At 46.2% G+C, this 27,500-nt stretch overlaps 1 protein-coding gene across 1 annotated transcript in view; it reads left to right on the top strand.

Moving 5' to 3' along the window:
- Window positions 1-27,500, top strand: part of LOC120941653 (cytochrome P450 2C3-like) — a 57,181-nt gene that overhangs the window by 4,260 nt on the left and 25,421 nt on the right. Inside the window, exons 2-6 of the mRNA XM_040355183.1 lie at window positions 5,955-6,138; window positions 15,671-15,833; window positions 20,100-20,240; window positions 22,893-23,053; window positions 25,918-26,091. Of these exons, the coding sequence (XP_040211117.1) occupies window positions 5,959-6,138; window positions 15,671-15,833; window positions 20,100-20,240; window positions 22,893-23,053; window positions 25,918-26,091 (819 nt within the window). The 5' untranslated portion in view covers window positions 5,955-5,958. The remainder of the gene's footprint in view (window positions 1-5,954; window positions 6,139-15,670; window positions 15,834-20,099; window positions 20,241-22,892; window positions 23,054-25,917; window positions 26,092-27,500) is intronic.

Raw genomic sequence — 27,500 nt, 5'->3', positions numbered from 1 at the left:
TATATCTATATTTTTATATCTATATAATTTCGGCTCTGTTTACATCAAATAAGGGGTCTCATTGATTTGCTGATCAGAGTGCGCCGCGCGCACCCTGCAGGGGGTTCGCAGGCTGTTCAAGAACGGGAGGACGTCCATGGACGCCCTCCTGGGCAAATGAGGTCCACGCTGTAGCCGTCTTTCAGCTATAGCGCAGATCTGAAGAGGTTAAAATGTCAGGACAGTACAAATACCCCCCAAATTACTCCCTTTTTGGAAAGTAGACCGTCAGAGGCATTTAGTAAGAGACATGGCAAGATTTTTGAATTATTTTTTTTTGTCACAATTTTCTGGAAAATTAAGTAAAAAAAAGTTTTCCTTAATTTTTTTTTTTTTTTTTTTTACATGCCATCACCACCGCACTGCAACATCATGATATGACTGGTGTGGCGGTGATCAGGGACACTGACTGGGGGAATGTTAACCATTTGCAGACCGTGCTATCGCTAAACGACGGCTACAGCATGGTCGTCTAGTTCTGGGAGGGCATCATATGACGTCCTCCCAGAGCTGAGCGTCCAATTACAGCTGATCACGATGGAAATACACTTGCCAATTATCGGCATTCATTTCCTCACACTGACAGCGTGAGGAGAGGAGAGAACTGGTAACCGGCTAGTGTGAAAGGGAATATCTGCGCTGATGATCGGGGCCCTGATTACCAGTGCATCCCCACCAGTAAAATTGAAGAGAAGAAGCTGGGACAGCCGCACTCCAAAAATGTTCCTTTTTATTAAAACTGGTCACAGAACATCACACGCCACAGCAAACAATCAGGAAAAGGCTAATGCGTTTCGCACTGTGCTTCAGTGCATATTCATGAGTAAAAGTTCCTTGGTTCATCTGAGTGGTTACTTTTCTTCTCATCGCATCCCCACCAGTGATGCCAATCAGTGCCCGCCAGTGAGACCAGTGCCCATCAGTGATGCCAATCAGTGCCCATCAGTGATGCCAATCAGTGCTGCAAATCAGTGCCTATCAGTGATACTAGTGTCCATTAGTGATGCCAATCAGTGATCATCAGTGCCTCATTATCAGTGCTGTCTATAAGTGCCCATTAATATCGCCCATCAGTGCCGCCTATCAGTGCTACCTATTGGTGTCCATCAGTGCCCATCATGCTGCCTCATCAGTGCCCATCAGTGCTGCAAATCAGTGCCCATCAGCGATACCATTGTCCATTTGTGATGCCAATCAGTGCCCATCAGTGATGCCAATCAGTGCTGCAAATCAGTGCCTATCAGTGATACTAGTGTCCATTAGTGATGCCAATCAGTGATCATCAGTGCTGACAATCAGTGCCTCGTTATCAGTGCTGTCTATAAGTGCCCATCAATATCGCCCATCAGTGCTGCCTATTGGTGTCCATCAGTGCCCATCAGTGCTGCCTATTGGTGTCCATCAGTGGCACAGTGCTGCCTCATCAGCGCACATCAGTGAAGGAGAAAAAAATTCTGTTTGCAAAATTTTATAACAGAGACTAAGAAAAAAAAATATTTAAAATTTCTAGTCTTTTTTCGTTTGTTTATAAAAAAACAAAAAAAAAACGGATGCCAATCAGTGCTGCAAATCAGTGCCCGACAGTGATACCCGTGTCCATTAGTGATGCCAATCAGTGATCACCAGTGCCTCATTATGTGATTAAATACTACCAAAAGAAAGCTCTATCTGTGTGACGAATATGATAACAATTTCATATGGGTACAGTGCGGCATGACTGTGTAATTGTCATTCAAAGTGTAAATTTTTTTTGTCTTCGACCATTTTTTTTAAATACTTTCATCAGATTAGTAAATCGTTACCATAGTAACAGTGTACGGGGGTTGATCAAGGATTTTTCATAAATTTTTACACTTTGCTGGTACAATAAAGATGATTGTACCAGCAATGCTTTCAACTGTCATGAATGGGTTAAGTTCATGACCGCTGTGAATACTAGTGATCTGTATTTGGCTACAGCTAATCACATGGTACAGGGTGCTGTGATTGGCCCAGGTACCATGTGAAAGCTGCAGGCCGGTCATAGCTCACTAGCAAAGAAAGCAACCCTTTTATTAATCCTATTGATTCATAACAGTTTTGTTGTCATTGTGATCACATGATCACTGGACCCCGTGTATCGAGATATGCATTCTGCTGTGTTTAGGCCCCGCATTCCGCTGTACAGGCAAGATGGCGTATGGGTACATCGCTTTGCCTGTAGATGCCACCTACCTCAAGTGGTCATGATGTTATGGGATCAAAAGCAAAGACTTGCATCATTGATACCATTGTCCATTTGTGATGCCAATCAGTGCCCATCAGTGATGCCAATCATTGCTGCAAATCAGTGCCCATCAGTGATACCAGTGTCCATTAGTGATGCCAATCAGTGATCATCATTGCTGACAATCAGTGCTGTCTATAAGTGCCCATTAATATCGCCCATCAGTGCCGCCTATCTGTGCCCATCAGTGCTGCCTATCAGTGGAAGGCAATTCTGGAAGACTTTTCTTGGTAGGCGCTGTGCCCAAAGGTCTGAGCATAGAACAGGTGAGATTGACAGGGCTTAGCATGTGTCACCGACTTTGGGATCCACTTTGATCATGGAAACAGGAATGGGTCCGATGTTGGAGTCGAACTTCTGTTCGACTCCTACATCGGGTGTTTGCTCATTCGCCGAATAGCGAACATTATGGGGCGTTTGCAGCAAATTCAAGCGCCACGGAACCCCCCCTATAATGCACAGCGTGATCACAGTGCCTTAGTGTCTGATGATTGGCCAAAGCATGCACCTGACTACTGCCCCCCCCCCCCCCCGGGGCATACCAGGCCCTACGTATCGATATGAAGGGGAACTCTACGCCAAATTAAAAAACAGCGCCCCCCCCCCCAAGATCTATACCAATGCCCTTCAGGTCTGGTATGGATTTTAAAGGGAACTCCATGTCAAAATTAAAATAAAATTGACGTTGGGTCCCCCCCAGAATCCATACCAGACCCTTAGGATGGGGGGGTGAGCGAGCGCCCCCCTGAACCATACAAGGCCACATGCCCTCAACATGGGGAGGGTGCTTTGGGGTCTTTGCTTTTGATGTTGATGGGGACAAGGGCCCACAACCCTGGCCTGGTGGTTGTGGGGGTCTGTGGGTGGGGGGCTTATCATAATCTGAAAGCCCCAAAGGGGGCCCCCAGATCCTGCCCTCCCTATGTAAATGAGTATCGGGTATCTTGTACCCATTTCCCAAAAAGTGTAAAAAAATTAAAACCACAATAGACAGTTTTTGAAAATTCCATTATTAAAAAAGAAAGAAAAAAAGGTGTCCCACAATGTACATCCATTTTCAATCACGTCGCCCGATGGGAAAAAAAAACGAAAATACTCTGCCTCCATGGGAGGGCGTCCTGCCGACTGCTGTCTTTTAGCTGTGACAGCTGTTATATAGGCAAGGGCGGGGCCACCCGGTGACATAAATGAGTCACCCCACCCCTTATGACGTCATGTGGCGTCAGAGGGGGCGGGGTCATCCGGTTACGGTGTCATCCAATTGAAGATTTTTATTTATTTTTTAATAAACTGTTAAAACATGTCTTTTGTGGTTTTTACTTTTTGACACTTTTTTGGGTGAATGGGGAAGGGTGTGGGTATGAGGCCCTTGGCCCCATCAACGTGGGGACAAGATGCTTTGGGGGGGACCCCAAAGCACCTTCCCCATGTTGAGGGCATGTGACCTGGTATGGTTCAGGAGGGGGAGTCATCCCCCATCATGTTCTCCAGGCTGCATGCTCGGATGAGGGTCTGGTATGGATTTTGGGGGGGACCCCAGACTGGGGGGAGGGCCCACGACGCAATTTTTTTAACTATATTGCCGGGAGCTGGCAATACATTACAACCGCAAGCAATTTTAAATAAAAAAAAATTCCTTTAGAAATGTAATTTTGCTGCGGCACATCAGACGGATGCGCCACTTTACAGGCAGACCAAGGGGACCCCTCAGGCTCGATGGGCAAAGGAATATTTCATTTTTATTGTGTCTGTTTAAGCATTATTAAAATCACTGCTTCTGAAAAAAAACTGTTTTAAAAACTTTTTTTTGCATTGATACATGTCCCCTGGGGCAGGACCCAGGTCCCCAAACACTTTTTATGGCAATAACTTGCATATTAGCCTTTAAAATTAGCACTTTTTTTCATGTTCGTGTCCCATAGACTTTAATAGGGTTTGCATGTTTGCACAAATATTTTGCCTGTTCGATTCTGGCACTTCTCTCCTTCATGTAAAAATCTACATTTTTTTGCTCGAAAATTTATCAGAACCTCCCAAACATTAAATATATATATATTTTTTTTAGCAGACACCCTTGGGAATGAAATGGCGGTCATTGCAACTTTTTTTCTCGCACGGGATTTGCGCAATAATTTTTCGAACGCCTTTTTTTGGGAAAAAAAACAAAACGGTTTCATGAATTAAAAAATAACAAAACGGTAAAGTTAGCTCAATTTTTTTGTATAATGTGAAAGATGATGTTACGCCGAGTAAATAGATACCTAACATGTCACGCTTTAAAAATGCGCACACTCATGGAATGGCGCCAAACTTCGGTACTTAAAAATCTCCATAGGCGACGCTTTAAGATTTTTTACAGGTTGCTATTTTCGAGTTGCAGAGGAGATCTAGTGCTAGAATTGTTGCATATGCTCTAACGCACGTGGCGATACCTCACATGTGGGGTTTGAACGGCGTTTACATATGTGGGCGGGACTTGCATGCGTGTTCGCTTCTGAGCGCGAGCTACCGGGGACAGGGGCGTTTAAAAAAAAATATATATATATTTTTATTTTGCTTCATTTTTTTTTTTTTACATTTTTTTTTTATCACTTTTATTCCTATTACAATGAATGTAAACATCCCTTGTAATAGGAGTCACTGTGACAGGTCCTCTTTGTGGAGAGATGCGGCGTGGTCAATAAGACCCCACATCTCTCCTCCAGGCTTACAAACATGAAATTGTGAAAAAAAATCATGATCTCATGCCGACAGCCGCAATTGCGGCTTTGTTTACTTCTGGGTACCCGGGCGTGACGTCACAATGTCGCACCCGGGCCTCCGACGGTCATAGAGATGACTGGTGACTATCTGGTCACCAGTCATCTATATCGTCGTGAGCCGGCGCCGGCCGATTCGTTCTCCGGGCCCCCGATGGCACGGGAGAGCCAGGAGAAACACCGGAGGGCAGCGGGAGGGGGGGGACGTTAACTCCCGCTGCCTATAAGAATGATCACCGCAAAAAGTCGAGGACGTCATATGACGTCCTCGGTTGTTAAGTGGTTAAAGGAGTTTTAAACCTCCATGTTTTTTCACCTTAATGTATCCTATGCATTAAGGTGAAAAAACGTCCACTACTTACCGGCCCCCCAGCCCCCCCGTTTACATACCTGAGCCCTTTGAAAGTCCCGCGTCGAACACGCTTCATTCTCGTCTCTTCTCGGCAAGGTCTTCTCGGCTCTTCATTGGATAGATTGATAGCAGCGCAGCCATTGGCTCGTGCTGCTGTCAATCAACTCCAATGACGGCGGGGGGCGGGACTGAGTCCTTTAGTCGGCGGCTATGGACGCCGGATACAGGACTCAGGAGCGCGCCCACAAGGTAACCCCCATTGGAGAGCGCTTCCCAGGGGGGTTACCAGAAGCGGAGAGGAGCCGAGACAGCCGCCGAGGGACCCCCGAAGGCGTGGATTGGGGCCACTCTGTGCAAAAACAAGCTGCACAGTGGAGGTAAGTATGACATGTTTGTTTGTTATTTAAAAAAAAATTGAAGTTTTACAACCCCTTTAAACTTCAGCTTTAACTGAGTCAAAGTCAATGTGAAGAGGTGGGCTGTACAGCGGGAGGAATACTGACCTCTGTCATAGTCGGTATCTGTCTATCTCTTCCAGGAAAATGGGATTCTCCACAATCCTCGCTCTGTTGGTCACTGTCCTCCTCACCCTCCACTTTGTCCTATCATGGTGGAGACAGCACCGGCAGTACAGGTCACTGCCCCCCGGACCCACCCCACTGCCTTTCCTGGGAACCCTGAAGCATATGAATCTGCGAATTGCCGATAAAAGCTTCACCTTGGTAAGTGACCTCTGCAATCTAACCAGCTTCTGAGATACAGTCCTCGATGTTTATGCAAAATGTGTTTCCCGCACCCGATGAAGATAAATTTCCATCTATAGCAGCAGACATGGACCTCTTGGCGGTGAACATCCAGTGGGGTCCCAGTGTCCAGCACAGGCATTTATAGCTGGCAAATTTGTAGGTAGCAAGTGTAGCGCCCCTGCTCCTGATGACCAGGCGCCATGTTTAAATTTAGTGGGTGTCTGAGCTGGTAGTTAGCTCAGACTTTGATGATTAAGGCTAAATCGGCCTCTATTCTGACTATGGATGTGCTTGGAGGGTTTTCCCATTGTTTGCCTGTAGGTGGTGTTACCAACACAGCCCAATGTTGGAACACAGGCAGGCCAGGGTGTATTGGGTGTTTTTCCCCGGGAACAGCCCAGTGGGAGTGGGCTCCCCGCTGGGCATGCTGGGGAAGGATACTTAAGGGGCAGACGCCATTTTCTCTGGGCTCTTTGCCTCGTGGCCCTCCTGGCTCAAGGTATGTGTAACGGAATGGCCCGTGATACCCAGAGACTTTTGAAGTATGTGGGGTACTCCTGTGCCAGCTTCACTAATGACTCTTGGGTCTAGGGTCCTCCTATGTCCCTTTTGGGCATAGGATGACTGAGAAATGATAATTCATGTATTACAGGATACCTTGACATATTACAGGTGGTTTATTCTGACCCCAACAGGTCAATAGAGTTTCTTCTATAGAGTTAGCCTTCAATGTGGAACATAGACTGTTGAGGTGCTAATTAAGTCTGCTACTATTAAGATGTTAATTGATGGTAAGCACATCCAGCTACCTGGCTGCAGTGATGAAAGCTGTGATTGCATTCTATTGTCTATTGTGTTAATAGGGTCTGCTCCTAAGATATTTCATTGTGTATGCTAATGACAGTGTTTTGTGTGAAAATGCTATTGGTAATAGATGTGGAATGTGACTTGTCAGCTGTAGTTATTAACTCCTCTAGATACGGTGCCAGAATGTCTGTCTGGGATGTGGATTGGGGGGGGGACTCGTTAAGCACCCATTGTGTGATGTTTTGGGTGGAGAGTTTCATTGTCCCTGTGATTACTGTAGCATGCTTGTAACTGTATATAACAAGGCTGAGTTACCATTAAAGCATTCATTCGTTTAAACCAGAGAGAACAGAGCTCATGTCTCATCTTTATTCTGGGGAAATGGAATGGGTCCTGTCTGCTGGATTGTTGGATGAGCTGTCGTGGGTTGGTGGAATGGAATATCGTAAACGTTGTTAACCCCTGACCGTTACAGTATGTGATGGTCCATTTTCAGCCCCAAGACCACGTTGGCCGAGGATGCCTTTCCTCCAGGTAGGCCCAGTTGTGTTGACTGGGGCCTGCACTTTGAAGGTGATCCTGTGCTGTCTGTCCTGCGGGAGGAAGCCACTCAATGGAGGAAACTAGGGGAGGACCTGTCATGGGGAGGACCAAGCGGAAGGTTGGTATCTCGGGAGAGGCCTGGTAACTTTATTGGAGGATGCACCGTATTCTAGAAAGCCTACAGTGTTACCGAGTCGGCTTAAAGGCTCTAAACTGTACGGCTGGAAATCTGAGTACTAAATCCTGTGGCAGAGGATTCTGGTTTCTACTTTGAAAGAAAGGTCTGTGGCAGAGACTGTATCCTTTTTGTCCGTGCGCCATCCCGGGCTGCTAGGCCGGTGAGAGAGGCCTATCCAGGCGAGCAATACCCACTCTGAGGAAAGTGGTGAGTTGACTTTTGAAACGTAGAAGTTCCCCAATGATCTGCATCGTGTGCCTGAACCTTCCCCTGACCATCCGTCCCTCTACCTATACAAGTTTGTGTGAAAATAAAAACCTGACAGAAAAGGGATTTACAACTTGTGTGGACATTGAAGTTTCTTAGACTCTCATCTCATCCCCTAGCCACTTGAGACCCGCGCTATTGACAAAAGACGTCAACAGCGCGGCTCTCAGGTGCCAACTGGACGTCATTTGAAGTGTATTACCCGCGCGCGCCTCTGGGGGGCGCGCAGCGGGTAAACACTGTCCCAGCGCATCGCTGGGAAGCCGATGCGTGTACCTGGCGGCCGCGATGTCCGCCGGGTACACGCGATCGGCGGGAACACAGCAGGGACGTGGAGCTCTGTGTGTAAACACAGAGCTCCACGTGCTGTCAGAGGAGAGGAGACCGATCTGTGTCCCTTGTACATAGGGACACAGCATCGGTCCCCTCCCCCAGTCACCCCCCTCCCCCCACACAGTAAGAACACACCCAGGGTACACATTTAACCCCTTCCTCACCCCCTAGTGTTAACCCCTTCACTGCCAGTCACATTTATACAGTAATTAGTGCATTTTTATAGCACTGATCGCTGTATAAATGTGAATGGTCCCAAATTTGTGTCAAAAGTGTCCGATACGTCCGTCGCAATATCGCAGTCCTAATAAAAATCACAGTTCGCCGACATTACTAGTAAAAAAAAAAATAGTAAAAAAAATCATAATTCTGTCCCCTATTTTGTAGGCGCTATAACTTTTGCGCAAAGCAGTCGCTTATTGCGATTTTTTTTTTTTTTTTTTACAAAAATACGTCAAAATACGTATCGGCCTTAACTGAGAAAATTGGGATATTTATTATAGCAACAAGTAAAAAATATATTTTTTTTTAAATTGTCGCTCTTTTTTTGTTTATAGCGCAAAAAATAAAAACCACAGAGGTAATCAAATACCACCAAAATAAAGCTCTATTTGTGGGGGAAAAAAGGACGTCAATTTTGTTTGGGGGCCACGTTGCACGACCGCGCAAATGTCAGTTAAAGCGTCGCAGTGCCGGAAGCTGAAATTACGCCTGGGCACGAAGGGGGTTTATGTGCCCAGTAAGCAAGTGGTTAGACAACGAAGAGCGAGGTAACGTGCAAGGCCCAAATTTAAACCGGCAGCTCCTACGGGGGTAGTGCTACACAAGCTTTCCTTAAAAAGTAGAACCAGATAATATGACTGTGATGTCACCACGATGACACGGTTAGGCTTTGCCCCTCCCCTTCCCACGCCCAACTAATGGCACTTTCAAACGATGCAGAAGGTGTTGGGAAGCAGGAGAGTCACACCACTATTTGAGGAATCCAAAAATATTTATATGGTATTATAAATCCAAAATACCAATCTCAACACATTTCAGGGATTATAAAAAGCTCTCAAAAGTAAGTACACCCCTCACATTTTTGTAAAAATTGTCTTCTATCTTTTCATGTGACAACACTGAAGAAATGACACTTTGCTACAATATTGTGTAGTGAGTGTACAGCTTGTATAACGGTGTAAATTTGCCGTCCCCTCAAAATAACTCAACACACAGCCATCAATGTCTAAACCGCTGGCAACAAAAGTGAGTACACCCCTAAGTGAAAATGTCCAAATTGGGCCCAATTAGCCATTTTCCCTCCCCCGGTGTGATGTAACTTGTTAGTGTTACAAGGTCTCAGGTGTGAATGGGGAGCAGGTGTGTTAAATTTGGTGTTATCGCTCTCACTCTCTCATACTGGTCACTGGAAGTTCAACATGGCACCTCATGGCAAAGAACTCTGAGGATCTGAATTTTTTTTTTTTTTTGCTCTACATAAAGATGGCCTAGGCTATAAGAAGATTGCCAAGGCCCTGAAACTGAGCTGCAGCACGGTGGCCAAGACCATACAGCGGTATGACAGGACGGGTTCCACTCAGAACAGACCTCACCTTGTGTCACAGTAAGCCCCACTCCACAGTTAGAATCACTCCCTACAACACACTTAACCCCTTCCTCGCCCCCTAGTGGTTAACCCCTTCCCTGCCAGTGTCATTTACACAGTAATCAGTGCATTTTTATAGCACTGAACACTGTATAAATGCATACCTCCCAACTTTCTGAGATGAGAATGAGGGACACCTATCAGCAAAAGTATGCAGGCATAGGACACACCCCTTGCCACGCCCCCTTAAAGGAGAATTGTACAAAAAAATAAGATTGGTTAAACCCACAAGTGCTTTTTTTACCACTACTATTCCTTTATATTGGCTTTTGGAATTTACAAATGCAGCAATTTAGAAATCAGATGAACGTTTAGTGCTGGGAAACACTTTTTGATAGATAAAAAGTGCATTTTATATACATCTATATAGATCAGACCAAAATGAGGGACAAATGAGGGACAGAGGGACATTGCTCCAAATCAGGGACAGTCCCTCGAAATCAGGGACAGTTGGGAGGTATGTAAATGACAATAATCGTAAAATAGCGCCAAGTGTCCGACATAATGTCGCAGTCACAATAAAAATCGCAGATTGCCGCCATTACTAGTAAAAGACCAATCTTAAAAAAAATGCCATAATTCTGTAGACACTATAACATTTGCGCAAACTAATCGATAAACGCTTATTGTGATTTTTTTTTTAACCAAAAATACAGTATGTAGAAGAATACGTATCGGCCTAAACTGAGGAAAACATTCTTTTTATATATATAGATTTTTTGGGGGATATTTATTATAGCAAAAAGCAAAAAATATTGCTTTTTTTAAAAAAAATTGTCGCTCTATTTTTGTTTATAGCACAAAAAATAAAAACCGCAGAGGTGATCAAATACCACCGAAAGAAAGCTCTATTTGTGCGAAAAAAAGGACGTCAGTTTTGTTTGGGAGCCACGTCGCACGACCGTGCAATTGTCAGTTAAAACGACGCAGTGCCGAATCGCAAAAAGTGGCCCGGTCTTTGGGCAGCCAAATTCTCCGCGGCTGAAGTGGTTAAGCTGACTAAGGCAGGCTGATCTGTGTCTACGTTTTTTTTTTTGCCTGATATATTCTGCATCTGCAGTTTTCATACGTTATGTAACACCCAAGTTACCGGAAGGGTACAGAGTGCAGAGTTATTGGATTTGAAATTTTCATGAGTCTCCCCTCACCCAGATTACACAACAGCAAAACATGTTATATAAGAGCCCAATACAAAGTGCAGAACTGGAGAGAAGAAAGTTTCGTGAAAATGATCATCATAATAGTGATAATCATTTTTTGTTATGGAGACATTTAGCTGGATTTAGGTAGATGCGCGCATTTTTACGGCGGCGTAGCGTATCGTATTTAAGCTACGCCGCCGTAAGTCAGAGAGGCAAGTGCTGTATTCACAAAGCACTTGCCTCCTAAGTTATTGCAGCGTAGCGTAAATGGGGCTGGCTTAAGCGCGCCTTATTTCAAATGAGGATAAGGGGGGCGTGTTTTATGTAAATGAGGGGGGGGACCCGACATGATTGAAGTTTTTTACGAACGGCGCATGCGCTGTCTGTGTACATATCCCAAAGTACGCCGCAAGGACGTATTGGTTTCGACGTGAACGTAAATTACGTCCAGCCCCAATCACGGACGACTTGCGCAAACGATGTAAAATTTTCAAATTTCGACGCGGGAACAACAGCCATACTTAACATTGACTAGGCCAGCTATTTGTTAGACTAACTTTACGCCGGAAAAAGCCATACGTAAACGACGTAAAAAAAATGCGCCGGGCACACGTACGTTTCTGAATCGGCGTATCTAGTCATTTGCATATTCTACGCCAAACTCAACGGAAGCGCCACCTAGCGGCCAGCGTAAATATTGCACCCTAAGATACGATGGCGTAGGAGACTTACACCGCTTGTATCTTAGCCTAATTTAGGCGTATCTGGTTTCCAGAATAAGCTTAAATTTAGGACAGCGTAGATTCAGAGTTAAAAGCGTAAAGCTTTCTGAATCCAGCTAATTATGTGTACTTTAGAAGGCTGCAGAGGAGATTCGGTGCCAGATAAACAGGTGCAGCTTATGTAGGAGAATTTGCTTCATCACTGTGTATCACCTGAGGACAGTCAAGTCACTGGGTATATATAAAGCCCCCCTGCCCCCCCCCCCCCGTTTCTGTAATTTAGTCAACCGCCTTAGCCCCCGAAAAATTGACCCCTTCCTGACCAGAGCACTTTTTGTGATTCGGCACTGCGTCGCTTTAACTGACAATTGCGCGGTCGTGCGACGTGGCTCCCAAACAAAATTGACGCCCTTTTCTTCCCACAAATAGAGCTTTCTTTTGGTGGTATTTGATCACCTCTGCGATTTTTTTATTTTTTGCGCTATAAACAAAAAACAATTTTAAAAAAATTCAATATGTTTTACTTTTTGCTATGATACATATCCCTCAAAAATATTTTAAAAAAATGTTTTTTTCCTCAGTTTAGGCCGATACGTATTCTTCTACCTATTTTTGGTTAAAAGAAAAGCAATAAGCGTATATTGATTGGTTTGTGCAAAAGTTATAGAAAAATAGGGGCATTTTTATTAGTAATTTTTTCATTCTTACTAGTAATGGCGGCGATCAGCAATTTTTTTTTCAATTGTGACTGCGACATAGCGGCGGACACATCGGACACTTTTGACACTATTTTGTGACCATTGTCATTTATACAGCGAACAGTGCTATAAAAATGCACTGATTACTGTATAAATGTGACTGGCAGGGAAAGGATTAACCACTAGGGGGCGATGAAGGGGTTAAGTGTGTCCTAGGGAGTGATTCTAACTGGGGGGGGTGGGCTACCACTGACATGAATGTGATCACTGCTCCCGATGACAGGGAGCAGTAGATCAGTGTCCTGTCACTAGGCAGAACAGGAAAATACCCATTACGCCTTTCCGTGTCACGAACGTGGGCCGCCAGCGAACATCGAGTGTGCGGGGCCCGCGGGCACGATCAAGGAGAAAGCCACGTGGCTTTTTAAAGGGGACGTACCTGTACGCCCATTTTCCCACCGCTGCCATTGTGCCGATGTATGTGTATGCAAGTGGTTATTATCTCTACATTTCCTGCCAAATAAAGCTTATTTCCAACATTTCCACCATCCTATTTGTGACGGACCGTCCAGCACCCAGCTTGGGCCCTCCCATCAAGATAGAGAAATGAGCACAGTGGCTACAGGCAAAACGAGGCTGCAATTGATATGTTTATTTTTCCTGAATTTTTCAGTTTGTTTGCGCCCTCCCCAAAAAATTTAGAGCACCAACCACCACTGGTCATTGGGTCAATTGCAGCCTCACTGTGCCCCATCAAATGCAGCCACTGTGCCCCATCAAATGCAGCCACTGTGCCCCATCAAATGCAGCCACTGTGCCCCATCAAATGCAGCCACTGTGCCCCATCAAATGCAGCCACTGTGCCCCATCAAATGCAGCCACTGTGCCCCATCAAATGCAGTCACCGTGCCCCATCAAATGCAGCCACTGTGCCCCATCAAATGCAGCCACCGTGCCCCATCAAATGCAGCCACCGTGCCCCATCAAATGCAGCCGCCGTGCCCCATCAAATGCAGCCGCCGTGCCCCATCAAATGCAGCCACCGTGCCCATCAAATGCTGCCGCTGTGCACCCCCACTCGCCATCTGCCCGGCACTTACCCTATCTCGGTGATGGGTCAGGCAGCGGCTGATGGCGGTGAGCTGTGGGACCTTGCAAGCATTCATACAAGCATTCTCCAGGAACGGATTATGCTCCTAATCCAAGGTTCCACTGTAAAAAGGTTTTTAATTTGTTGATACACCGTGGTTGATCCTCCATATCCGCTATCCTTTTGGAGGCATCTCTTTTTGTCAGACACAAAAATAAAGCAGTGTGACATCTGTGTAGCACTACCCGCAAAGGAGCTGCTGGTTAGTTTTGGGCAGCATGTTACCTTTCTTCCTCCGCCGTCTAGGGTACACGATGAGAGCTAAAAAGAATTGCAATGTCCACACATTAGATGTCCTTTTCTGCACTTTATTACCCAAAAGGGTAAAATAATAAAAGTAGTAGTAGTTGAAGAGGTAGAAAGGATAGTAAGTAGTAGGTTCAGGTGTATAACTTGGTTTGGAAACACTCCTGCTTCCAGCGATAAACTCTCATCGCCACTCTAGCCAGAGTGGGTATTGTGCACCTGGATCTCTCACCAGCCTAGCAGCCAGAGTGTCACACGGAACTGAAAGTAGGTGTAGGGTTGCCACCTTTTCATCAAATCCGAACACTTTAGCGCCGCACTGAATTTTTTTTTATAGTATAAACTATACATATATTTTGAAATTAAGAAACATTTCTAATCATATGAAGTTAATAACAAGACTCCCCCTTTACATCAGAGTTCACAGAGTTCCCCTTTTACATGTATTTAGGCATCTAGATGTGGTGAAGACGACTTATTGAAGTTCAAACTGAGCATCGGAATGGGGAAGAAAGGGGATTTAGGTGACTTTGAACATGGCATGGTTGTTGGTGCCAGGCGGGCTGGTCTGAGTATTTCTGGGATTTTCATGAACAGCCATCTCTCGGGTTTACAGAGAATGGTCCGAAAAAAGAGAAAATATCCAGTGAGTGAAAGTTGTGTGGAGGAAATGCCTTGTTGATGTCGGAGGAGAATGGGCAGACTGGTTCCGGATGATCGAAATGCAGCAGTAACTCAAATAGCCCCTCATTACACCCAAGGAATGCAGAATACCATCTCTGAATGCACAACACATCCAACCTTGAAGCAGATGGGCTACAGCAGCAGAAGACCACACCGGGTGCCACTCCTGTCAGCTAAGAACAGGAATCTGAGGCTACAATTGGCACAGGATCAGCAAAATTGTACAATAGAAGATTGGAAAAACTTTGCCTGGTCTGGTAAATCTCGATTTTCAGCCGCGACATTCAGATGGTGGGGTCAGAAATTGGGGCACGGGTCAGGCTGGTGGTGGGGGTGTAATGGTATAATGGTGTGGGGGATATTTTCTTGGCACACTTTGGGCCCCTCAGTACCAATTGAGCGTCGAATAAACACCATGACCTACCTGAGTATTGTTGCTGACCATCCCTTTATGACTCCAGTGTCCCCATCTTCTGATGGCTCCTCCCACAAGGAGGATGTCACCATGTCACAAATCTCCAATCATCTCACCACTGGACAATGAGGTCCCTGTACTCCAATGGCCTCCACACTCATCGCATCTCATCCAATAGAGACCCTTTGACGGGAGATTCGGCGTCATGGATGTGCAGCCGACAAATCTGCAGAAACTGTGTGATGTCATCAGGTCACTATGGAGGAAAATCTCTGAGGAACGTTTCCAACGTATCTATTCCACCAAGAATGAAGGCAAAAGGGGGTACAACCCGGGACTAGCAAGGGGACCTAATAAAGGGGGTCCAACACGGGACTAGCAAGGGGGGCCTAATAAAGGGGGTCCAACCCGCTACTAGCAAGGTGGACCTAATAAAGGGGGTCCAATCCGCTACTAGCAAGGTGGACCTAATATGTCCGGTGAGTGTAGATATGCAAATTGTGACTTTGTTGGATGCTTCTCAGGGATTTGGTAAGTCTTGGAGCCATAGACAGCCAGGAAACTGGCAGGTTCAGATTCATCTACATTAAATAACGGGTTTGGCTCCTACGTATTATTTGATAATTCCTGTCATTGTTGACCTCTGACTGTCCTTGTTTCTTGTACCTATGACAGCTCAGCCAAAAGTACGGCTCGATATTCACCATCTGGAAACTGGCGCAGCCGGTGGTGGTCCTCTGCGGTTACGAGACGGTGAAGGATGCCCTGCTGAACCACGCCGAGGAGTTTAGTGACCGTCCATTCATACCCACGCTGGTCATCCCCAGCAAAGGATACAGTAAGATCACCAACACGCTACTCAGAGCTCTATACTTTGTAGAAACTAGTAAGTGCCCATTCCAGAGCGGGCAGGGTCGGGGTCACCACACACAATGAGAAGAAGTTTTCTTGACACAGAATAAAAAACACTAGAGGGAGATCAATGAATCTGTTGCGCCTCTTTTCTGGAATTAATCCTTTTGTTAACCACTTGAGATCCGCTCTATAGCCGAATGGTGTCCACAGCGCGGACCTGAATTGCCGGGAGGCCGTCAATAGACGACCTCTCCTTCGCACGCTCCCTGCGCGCCCCTGCAGGGCGCACGCCGTGATCACTGAGACTTGGGTGATGACAGATCCTGGCCCCTTACCACGTGATCTCCTGTCAGCCAATGACAGCTGATCACGTGATGTAAATAAAAGCTTGGTAATAATTTTTTTTTCTCCTTGCGTTGATAGCGTGAGGAGAAAAAAAAGCCGATCACCAGCTTATGTGCAAGGGACATCGGTCCCAAAGAGGAAGAGGCAATTCTGCCTCATCTGTGCCAATCAGTACCCCCTGCAAGTGCCACCTGCCATTGCCACTTGCCGGTGTCCACAGTGCCCATCGGTGCCACCTATCAATGCCCAGGAGTGCCACCTATCAATGCCCACCAGTGGTGCCAATCAGTGCCACTTAGCAGTGCTGCCTATCAGTGTAACCTACCAGTGCCCATTATTGCCACCCATCAGTCCCCATCACTGCCCCTTATCAGTGCCCATCACTGCCAGCTATCAGTGCCACCTAGCAGTGCTGCCTATCAGTGTAATCTACCAGTGCCCATTATTGCCACCCATCAGTCCCCATCACTGCCACCCATCAGTCCCCATCACTGCCCCTATCAGTGCCCATCACTGCCAGCTATCAGTGCCACCTATTAGTGCCACTTCTCAGTGCCCACCAGTGCCACCTATCAATGCCCTTCAGTGCCACCTCTCAGTGCCCACCAGTGCTGCCTATCAGTGCCCACCAGTGCTGCCTATCAGTGCCCACCAGTGCAGCCCATCGGTGCCCATCTGTGCAGCTTCATCAGCGTACATCAATGAAGGAGAAAAATTACCTGTTTGCAATATTTTATAACAAAATATAAAAAAATAATAAAAAAAAAATTAAACCGCAGAGGTGTTCAAATACCACCACAAGAAATCTATATTTGTGGGTAAAAAATTATAATAATTTAATTTGGGTACAGCATTGTATGACCGCGCAATCGTCATTCAAAGTGCGTCAGCGCTGAAAGCTGAAAATGGGTCTGGGCAGGAGGGGGGTTTAAGTGCCCAGTAAGCAAGTGGTTAATGTTTTGCGCCAAATTTATGACGCATTGGTGACACTTTTGGTTCTGAGAGCGACTTGTGCACCAAATTCAGGGCGTTTTAAAATGCCTAATTTTAACATTGTGGTGCAATGAATCCACCAAATTCAAAATAATATACTCACACGTTCCCTGGATTTCATAAAGAATTTACAAATTTTTGCGAAAGTGTCTCGCGTACATTCTGAAAGTTAGCAGCATGCGCGTAATTCATGTACCCGTCTAGAGCTTGTACTCGAATTTGGCGCATGCCGTGCCACTTTTGGAATGCACATGAGACATTTTTTTGCAAGATCTGTCTACACCAGGGTCTCTATCTATACTCCAAAAAAGAGAGTTGGTCTTAACCGGTTCCCTCCCGTCCTATGTGGGCAAATGGGGCCGGCCTCGCAACGATCCAGGATGGACATCATATGACGTCCTATAGAAAAAGAATATACGGTACCAGGGGGGAGAGGGTACAGTTCAAAGTACCACATAAATAAGGTTTAGGGGTGTAGTAACCAAAATAAATCAAAGTGCAACTAAGTATACAAATACAAAAATGTATTATTCACAAAGTATAACGAAAACACTTCCCAACCTCCACCTTCCATCATCTAAAATAGACAACGTTGTCTGAACCAGAATAGCGTCTAGGATAACCTATCATATGTATGGGCAATGGAACAATGGATACCCTATCATATGTTTGGGCAATGGAACCATGGATACCCTATCATATGTATGGGCAATGGAACTATGGATACCCTGTCATATGTATGGGCAATGGAACCATGGATACCCTATCATATGTATGGGCAATGGAATCATGGATAACCCTATCATATTTATGGGCAATGGAACCATGGATAACCCTATCGTATGTATGGGCAATGGAACCATGGATACCTCATCATATGTATGGGCAATGGAACAATGGATAACCCTATCATATTTATGGGCAATGGAACCATGGATAACCCTATCGTATGTATGGGCAATGGAACCATGGATACCCTATCATATGTATGGGCAATGGAACCATGGATACCCTATCACGTGTATGGGCAATGGAACCATGGATACCCTATCACGTGTATGGGCAATGGAACCATGGATACCCTATCATATGTATAGGCAATGGAACCATGGATACCCTATCATATGTATGGGCAATGGAAGCATGGATACCCTATCATATGTATGGGCAATGGAACCATGGATACCCTATCATATGTATGGGCAATGGAAGCATGGATACCTCATCATATGTATGGGCAATGGAACCATGGATAACTCGTCATATGTATGGGCAATGGAACAATGGATAACCCTATCATATTTATGGGCAATGGAACCATGGATAACCCTATCGTATGTATGGGCAATGGAACCATGGATACCCTATCATATGTATGGGCAATGGAACCATGGATACCCTATCATATGTATGGGCAATTGAACCATGGATACCCTATCATATGTATGGGCAATGGAACCATGGATACCCTATTATATGTATGGGCAATGGAACCATGGATACCCTCAGGCCCGTCGCTACAGGACAGGCAAAACAAATAATTGCTTGGGGCCCCAAGCTGGCCTGGGGCCCCCAACTTCCCCTTCCCAGGCTGTTGTGTGGCCGAGCTCCTCTTCCTTCCTCCTGGAGTCCTGTCAGTCTGGCCAGGTACTGCGCACGGTACAGGAGATTTTGTTTCCTGTTCCCGGCAGGACTGACAGGAAGTGCACACTGAGTGCGCACTTCCTTTCAGTCTAGCCGGGAACACAGGAAACTGAATCTCCTATACCGCCCAGCCCAGGCACTATCTGATAGGGGGCTGGGGACCCATAATGATAGAACACCGGACTGACAGGAGGAAGAGGAGCTCGGCCACGCTACAGCAGCAGCATACAGGGAAGATGTGGAGGTGAGATTAGAAAAACGTAGAGACAAGGGAGGGGGGGGGGGGGGGAAGAACATGGGTTTAAAAAATGAGTGTAGCGCTAACGTAGGCTTTGGGGGGGGGTTCTGGGGGGGCCCATTTTGCTTGGGGCCCCCAAATTCCTTCAACTGGCCCTGGATACCCTATCATATGTATGGGCAATGGAACCATGGATAACCCTATCATATGTATGGGCAATGGAACCATAGATACCCTATCATATGTATGGGCAATGGAACCATAGATACCCTATTATATGTATGGGCAATGGAACCATAGATACCCTATTATATGTATGGGCAATGGAACCATGAATACCCTATCATATGTATAGGCAATGGAAGCATGGATACCCTATCATATGTATCGGCAATGGAACCATAGATTGATGGGGCCCACTGGCGGCAATTGATGGGGCCCACTGGCGGCAATTGATGGGGCACAGTGGCGTCAATTGATGGGTACAGTAGCAGCATTTTATGGTACATTGGCGGCAATTTATGGGTACAGTGGCTGCGTTTGATGGGCACAGTGGCTTCATTTGATGGGCACAGTGGCTTCATTTGATGGGCACAGTGGCTGCGATTGATGTTTTTTTTTTTTTTTTGCGACCCCCCACTGCAGGCGGTACTGTTCAATCTCCATTCATAAAGTTGCACTGATATAAAATTGACACAAAAACAGTCCAAAAGTGAAGACACCATCCATCACCAGAAATGAGTAATATTGAGTGTAAACCTCCACTTTATAAAGTGCTTGTTTACCGACTCCAACTGACCCCCTATTACGGAGGGTGTGTACATTGTATCTTCAGTAACAGTTGTAAAATTTGCACTGAACAAGCTGGGAAAACGAGAATTTTTAATTTGGTTATATTTTTGTCCGAGGATGGTATAGAAAACTGCTTTGCTCTGCTTGGTGAAGAGCAGTCCAATGTAGAATGTGGTTAAACATGATTATGGTGACTGCCGTGCTCTGTAACCCATTGCCGATGATTATACACTGCAGATATCGCTGGCCCCCGATGGCGTCCTCTGCGCCGATTCACCATCTCCTCCCTGAGGAATTTCGGGATGGGGAAGAAGACCATGGAATCCCGTGTGCTCGAGGAGGCGACTTATCTCACCCGGGCAGCTTCCGAGACAGAAGGTGGGAGAATTGATTGCTGGATATTATTAGAAATGCCCATGTTCAGAAAATGTAAAGGTGGGGCCTGATTGTCTAGAGGGGGCCACACATGAGTGCAATTTTGTTCCAAATTGTTTTGGTTTAAGAAAGTTTGTTCAATTTTCTTATTGTTAGTGGGATTCAATTTAATTTAACTTTAATCACACTGACAAAAACATCTGAAGGAGCAGAATGGAATTTTCTTCTTAAAAAAAAAAAAAAATATGTTCATATGACTTTGTTCAGGAAAGTCCATTCATTCCAAAATAATTATTTTTTGCACTTTCAAATGACATCCATCAAATCATTGAATGTACTGAGAATTTTCTTACGAACATTTCATCAAAAATTGACTAGTGTATGGCCAGTTTAACCACTTCAGCCCCGGACCATATTGCTGGTCAAAGACCAGAGCACTTTTTGACGATTCGGCACTGCAACGCTTTAACTGACAATTGCGCGGTCGTGCCACGTGGCTCCCAAACAAAATTGGCGCCCTTTTTTCCCCCACAAATAGCTTTCTTTTGGTGGTATTTGATCACCTCTGCGGTTTTTAGTTTTTGCGCTATAAACAAAAATAGAGCGACAATTTTGAAAAAAAAAATTTTTTTTTTTTACTTTTTACCATAATAAATATCCCCCAAAAATATATATATAAAAAAAAATTTCCTCAGTTTAGGCCGATACGTATTCTTCTACATATTTTTCGTAAAAAAAAATCGCAATAAGCGTTTATTGATTGGTTTGCGCAAAAGTTATAGCGTTTACAAAATAGGGGGTCGTTTTATGGCTATATGAGGCGTAAGTAACGACGTCTGAAACGTCGGAACAGCCGTCGTATTTTACGTTGTTTACGTAAGTTGTACGTGAATGAGGCTGGTCGTAAGTTACGTTCACGTCGAATGAATGGACCCGGCGTATCTTAGGGAGTAAATTTGACGTGATTCTGAGCATGCGCGCGCATGCGCAGTTCGTTTGGTGCTTCATTCATGGCCCACTACCAGCCTACTTTGAATTAGGCGGGCTTACGCCGCCCCATTTACGCTACGCCGCCGTAACTTAGGGAGCAAGTGCTTTGTGAATACTGTACTTGCCTCTCTATGTTACGTTGGCGTAGCGCATATGAGATGCGCTACGCCTGCACAGAGAAACGCCGATCTCTCTGAATTTGGCCCAAAATGTGTAGAAAATTCTCTTTTTGTCTATCAAAAAGTGTTTCCCAGACTGGGATGGACTGACCATCGGGAATACCGGGAGCTTCCCGATGGGCTGATGGCTCAGTGGGCTGGTCGGAGGTCCGCGGCGATCTACCCGTCAATCGCCGACAGCTGGTGCCTGATGGATAGATCGAGATTTAGCCAGCTGAGTAGCAGGAAGCGTGTGTAATAAGTTCTCTCTCATGTCACGCTGCGGCTGCTCCCCGCCTGCCGGCGGCCCCTCCCCTTTCTCGTCCATCCCCGTTTGCTTGTGACATCATCTGGGATGGACGAAAAGAGAGGAGGGGCCGCCGGCAGGCGGGGAGCAGCCGCAGCGTGACATGAGAGAGAACTTATTACACACGCTTCCTGCTACTCTGCATGCTGGCTGGTAAACAATGTGCCCTGATGTGCTCCATGCCCTGATGTGCTATGTGCCCTGTGGTGCTATGTTCCCTGATGTGCTATGTGCCACCTTGTCCTGATGTGCCACCTTGTCCTGATGTGCCCCGTGCCCTGATGTGCCCCGTGCCCTGATGTGCCCCATGCCCTGATGTGCCCCAATGTGCTATGTGCCCCATGCCCTGATGTGCCCGTGCCCTGATGTGCTATGTGCCCCCTGTCCTGATGTGCTTTGTTCCCCCGTGCCCTGATGTTCCCCCGTGCCCTGATGTGCTATGTGCCCCGTGCCCTGACTCCGGCGGCGATCGGGTCCCGCGGCCGTGGCAATGGAGCTTCGGACCGTGTCGCGGGCGCGCGCCCGTGACCCAAGGCTGGGCACTTAGAGGATGTACAGGTACGTGACTGTGCCCAGCCGCGCCATTCTGCCGACGTATATCGGCGTTAGGCGATCCTTAAGTGCTTAAAGGGGTGGTTCACCCTAAAAACTACTTTTTTTTATTACAATGGCCCCCCACATTACAATACGATTAAGGTTCTTATTATTTTTTTGAAGCTGTACATACCTTTGTACAGCATATTCACCCGTTGCGAGTCCCGAACAGCGAGTCGGCGCTATACTGCGCATGCGCATCGCCGTTCGGCTCCTTTCGCCAACCGTGACGCGGCTTACGCGACGGGGGGGAGCTCGTTTTTGGTCAAAATGTCAATCACAGACATGTGAGGAACGCCCACTCCCGCGGGACTCGCAACGGGTGAATATGCTGTACAAAGGTATGTACAGCTTCAAAAAAATAATAAGAGCCTTAATCGTATTGTAATGTGGGGGGCCATTGTAATAAAAAAAAGTCGTTTTTAGGGTGAACCACCCATTTAAGGGGGCGTGGTAAGGGGTGTGTCCTATAACTGCATACGTTTGCTGATAGGTGTCCCTCATTCCCATCTCAAAAAGTTGGGAGGTCACTCCAGATGTACGAAAATCGCAAACAATCTTTATTTTAGCTGAAACAATTACTGTTTTGTTTTTTTCTTATTGTAGGAAAACTATTCAATCCGCTATTGATCCTGGCCAGCGCTGTTGGGAATATTATGAGTTCGGTGTTGTTTGGAGAACATTTTAACTACAAAGACCAGAAGTTACATGATCTGATGTCTTACTCCTCCCGACACATTAGGAATATTATGTCCCCGTTGCACATGGTAGGTTGTCATCAATCAATGGTAGGTTTGCCTAAAAAGCACATTGCAAGTGAAATAGTAGATGGTGCGGGATGCTCAGCTCAAGGTAGCGCTTCCAAAGACTCGCCAAGTTCTCTTTGTAGGGCTTTTCTTTCACAAAACATATGAGATTTACCCTCACAAAGGGCCTGGGCCCCCCAGGCCTGACCACTGACTTTCCTTATGGCCTGGTCCCCTCCACAGCGCCTTCCCTTGCACTCCAGTTCTTTCAGAACTTCCCTTCTTTGAACCTCCATCTCCTTCACAGCCCCCTTCTTTGCACCTCAGTTCCCTTCACAGCCCCCCTTCTTTGTACCTCTGTCCCCTTTCTTGTACCATCCCTTTCACAGCCCCCCCTTCTTTTACACCTCTGTGCCCTTCTCAGCCCCCCTTCTATGTACCTCCATCCCCTTCACAACCCCCCTTATTTGCATCTCATTCCCCTTCACAGCCCCCCTCTTTGCATCTCATTCCCCTTCAAAGCCTCCCTCTTTGCACCTCTGTCCCCTTCACAACCCCCCCTTCCTGCACCTCCATCCCCTTCACAGCCCCCCCTTCCTGCACCTCCATCCCCTTCACAGCCACCCCTCTTTGCATCTCATTCCCCTTCACAGCCACCCCTTTTTGCATCTCCATCCCCTTTACAGCCCCCCCTTCCTTGCACCTCAATCTCCTTCACAGCTCCCCCTCTTTGCACCTCAGTTCCCTTCTCAGCCCCCCTTCTTTGCACCTCTGTCACCTTTCTTGTACCATCCCTTTCACTGCCCCCCCTTCTTTTACACCTCCGTGCCCTTCTCAGCCCCCCTTCTATGTACCTCCATCCCCTTCACAACCCCCCCTTCTTTGCACCTCATTGCCCTTCACAGCCCCCCTCTTTGCATCTCATTCCCCTTCACAGCCCCCCCTTCCTGCACCTCCATCCCCTTCACAGCCCCCCCTTCCTGCACCTCCATCCCCTTCACAGCCACCTTTCTTTGCATCTCATTCCCCTTCACAGCCTCCCTCTTTACACTTCTGTCCCCTTCACAGCCCCCCCTTCCTGCACCTCCATCCCCTTCACAGCCACCCCTCTTTGCATCTCCATCCCCTTCACAGCCACCCCTCTTTGCATCTCCATCCCCTTTACAGCCTCCCTCTTTGCACCTCCATCCCCTTTACAGCCCCCCCCCCTTCCTTGCACCTCCAACTCCTTCACAGCCCCCCTTTTTGCACCTCAGTTCCCTTCTCAGCCCCACTTCTTTGCACCTCTGTCACCTTTCTTGTACCTACCCTTTCACAGCCCCCCTTCTTTTACTCCTCTGTGCCCTTCTCAGCCCCCCTTCTATGTACCTCCATCCCCTTCACAACCCCCCCTTCTTTGCACCTCATTCCCCTTCACAGCCCCCTCTTTGCATCTCATTCCCCTTCACAGCCTCCCTCTTTGCACCTCCTCTGTCCCCTTCACAGCCCCCCATTCCTGCACCTCCATTCCCTTCACAGCCACCCCTCTTTGCATCTCATTCCCCTTCACAGCCTCCCTCTTTGCACCTCCACCCCCTTTACAGCCCCCACTTCCTTGCACCTCCATCTTCTTCACAGCCCCCCCCCCTCTGTTTGCACCTCTGTCCCCTTCACAGCCCCCCTTTCCTTGCACCTCCATCCCCTTCAAAGACCCCCATTTCACCTCCATCCCCTTCACAGACCCCCATTTCACCTCCATCCTAGGGTTGCCACCTATTCTTCAAGCCAAACCCAAACACTTTAGCGGCCTGGGACACTTTGGGGTCCCCCAAGTAGAGTAATAATGTGGTGCGCATAGCGTGTCGTAGCGAACAGTGGGTGTGGCAAAATTTCTCTTGCTGACATCTTAGCCCTGCCCCCCCCCAGTGATGCTGAACCTGCCCCCAGAGAGCCACCCGCAGTGTGACTATTTTGATTACTTGGGGAGCCACAGCCCTGTCTGAATAATGAGGACTGTCCGGGTGAACTCCTAACAGGTGTCAACCCTACTCCATCCCTTTCACAGCCCCCCTTCCTTGCACCTCTATCACCCTTCACAGCCCCCCATTTCACCTCCATCCCCTTCACAGCCCCCCTTCCTTGCACCTCTATCCCCTTCACAGCCTCCCTCTTTACACCTCCGTCCCCTTCACAGCCCCACTTCCTTGGACATCTGTCCCCTTCACAGCCTCCCTCTTTACACCTCCGTCCCCTTCACAGCCCCACTTCCTTGGACATCTGTCCCCTTCACAGCCTCCCTCTTTACACCTCCGTCCCCTTCACAGCCCCACTTCCTTGGACATCTGTCCCCTTCACAGCCTCCCTCTTTACACCTCTGTCCCCTTCACAGCCTCCCTCTTTACACCTCTGTCCCCTTCACAGCCCCACTTCCTTGGACATCTGTCCCCTTCACAGCCTCCCTCTTTACACCTCTGTCCCCTTCACAGCCTCCCTCTTTACACCTCTGTCCCCTTCACAGCCCCCACTTCCTTGGACATCTGTCTCCTTCACAGCCCCCTATTTGCACCTCCGTTCACTTCACAGCCCCCCCTCTTTGCACCTCCATCTCCTTCACACCCCCCCCCCCTCTTTGAACCCCAGTCTCCTTTATGTGAATGGTTCAATATTGAGTTGGCCCCCATCTTTGCAGCTATAACAGCTTCAACTCTTCTAGGAAGGCCGTCCACAAGGTTTAGGAGTGTGTCTATGACCATTCTGTATTTCTGACAGATCATTGTGTATTTTTCTGTACCTGCAGAATCTTTAAAAGGATGAAATGTGGGAAATGTGCATGTATTGCTGAGATGTATTGCGTATGACATGCACTGTAATTCCTTAATTGTTTTCTCCTTGTGTTTCCCGGTCAGATCTGCAACGTCTTCCCATTCCTCCTCAAGCTGCCATTCTTACCGAAGATTGTCTTCAAGGAAAACTCCTACCTGGACAACTTTGTCCTGGATTACATGAAGGAGCACAAACGCACCCTGAAGCCCGAGGCCCCCCGGGATTTCATTGATTATTTTCTGCTGAAGATGAAAGAGGTATATTTAGCACTACCCCCGGAGGAGCTGCTGGTTTGTTTTGGGTGGCACCAGGGCCGCCATCAGCAATTATGGGGCCCCTTACACAGCTTCAGGCATGGGCCCCCTGGAGCAGAGAACCGGGGGGGGGGGGGGGTTAATGCCGCCTGAAATTGAGAAGCGGGGGCTGCCACAAATTTAAAAAGAAGAAATAAAGAAAGATATATATATAAAAAAAAGGGGCCTTGAAAAGAAATAAAAAATATATATATATTTTTTAAAAAGGGGGGTTGCAATCAGGGGCCCTGGGGACGTCTGAGCCATATATATATATATATATATACACACAAATTATTATAATTTTTTATAAAAATAAATTACAAAAAAAAGGGGGGTTGCCACCCGGGACCTCTGGGCCCTTTAATAAGAAATAAAAAAAAAAGAAACCTCTGGGCCCTTTAATAATAAATAAAAAAAAAAAAATATATATATATATATATATATATAAAAAAAAGGGGGAGTTTCCATCCAGGCAGTGGCGGCTGGTGCTCCATTTTTTTAGAGGGGCGCAAACAAAATCACAAACCCCCCCCCCCCCCCCCAACGTCACTCACCCGTGATTGGGCTTACAGACAGACGGACAGAGATATAGAATAGATAGATAGATAGATATAGATATAGATATAGATATAGATATAGATATAGATAGATAATAAATAGATAGAATAGATAGAGATAGAGATATAGATATAGAATAGATAGATAATAGATAGATAGAGATATAATAGATAGATATATAGACAGATAGATAGAGGGATATAATAGATAGATAGATAGATAGATAGATAGATAGATAGATAGATAGAGGGATATAATAGATAGATAGATAGATAGAGAGATAGATAGAGAGATAGATAGAGAGATAGATAGAGAGATAGATAGAGAGATAGATAGAGAGATAGATAGAGAGATAGATAGATAGATAGATAGATAGATTAAGATAATAGATAGATAGAGATATAATAGATAGATATATAGAGAGATAGATAGATAGAGATATAATAGATAGATATATAGAGAGATAGATAGATAGAGATATAATAGATAGATATATAGAGAGATAGATAGATAGAGATATAATAGATAGATATATAGAGAGATAGATAGATAGATAGATAGATAGCTATAGATATATAATCGATAGATAGATAGATAGATAGATAGCTATAGATATATAATCAATAGATAGATAGATAGATATACAATAGATAGATTAAGATAATAGATAGATAGAGATATAATAGATAGATATATAGAGAGATAGATAGATAGATATAATAGATAGATAGAGATATAATAGATAGATAGAGATATAATAGATAGATAGATAGATACATAATAGATAGATAATAGATAGATAATAGATAGAT

Source organism: Rana temporaria, chromosome 5, assembly GCF_905171775.1.
Source record: "Rana temporaria chromosome 5, aRanTem1.1, whole genome shotgun sequence".
Lineage (NCBI taxonomy): Eukaryota > Metazoa > Chordata > Amphibia > Anura > Ranidae > Rana > Rana temporaria.
This window is presented reverse-complemented; position numbering and strand designations above follow the sequence as displayed.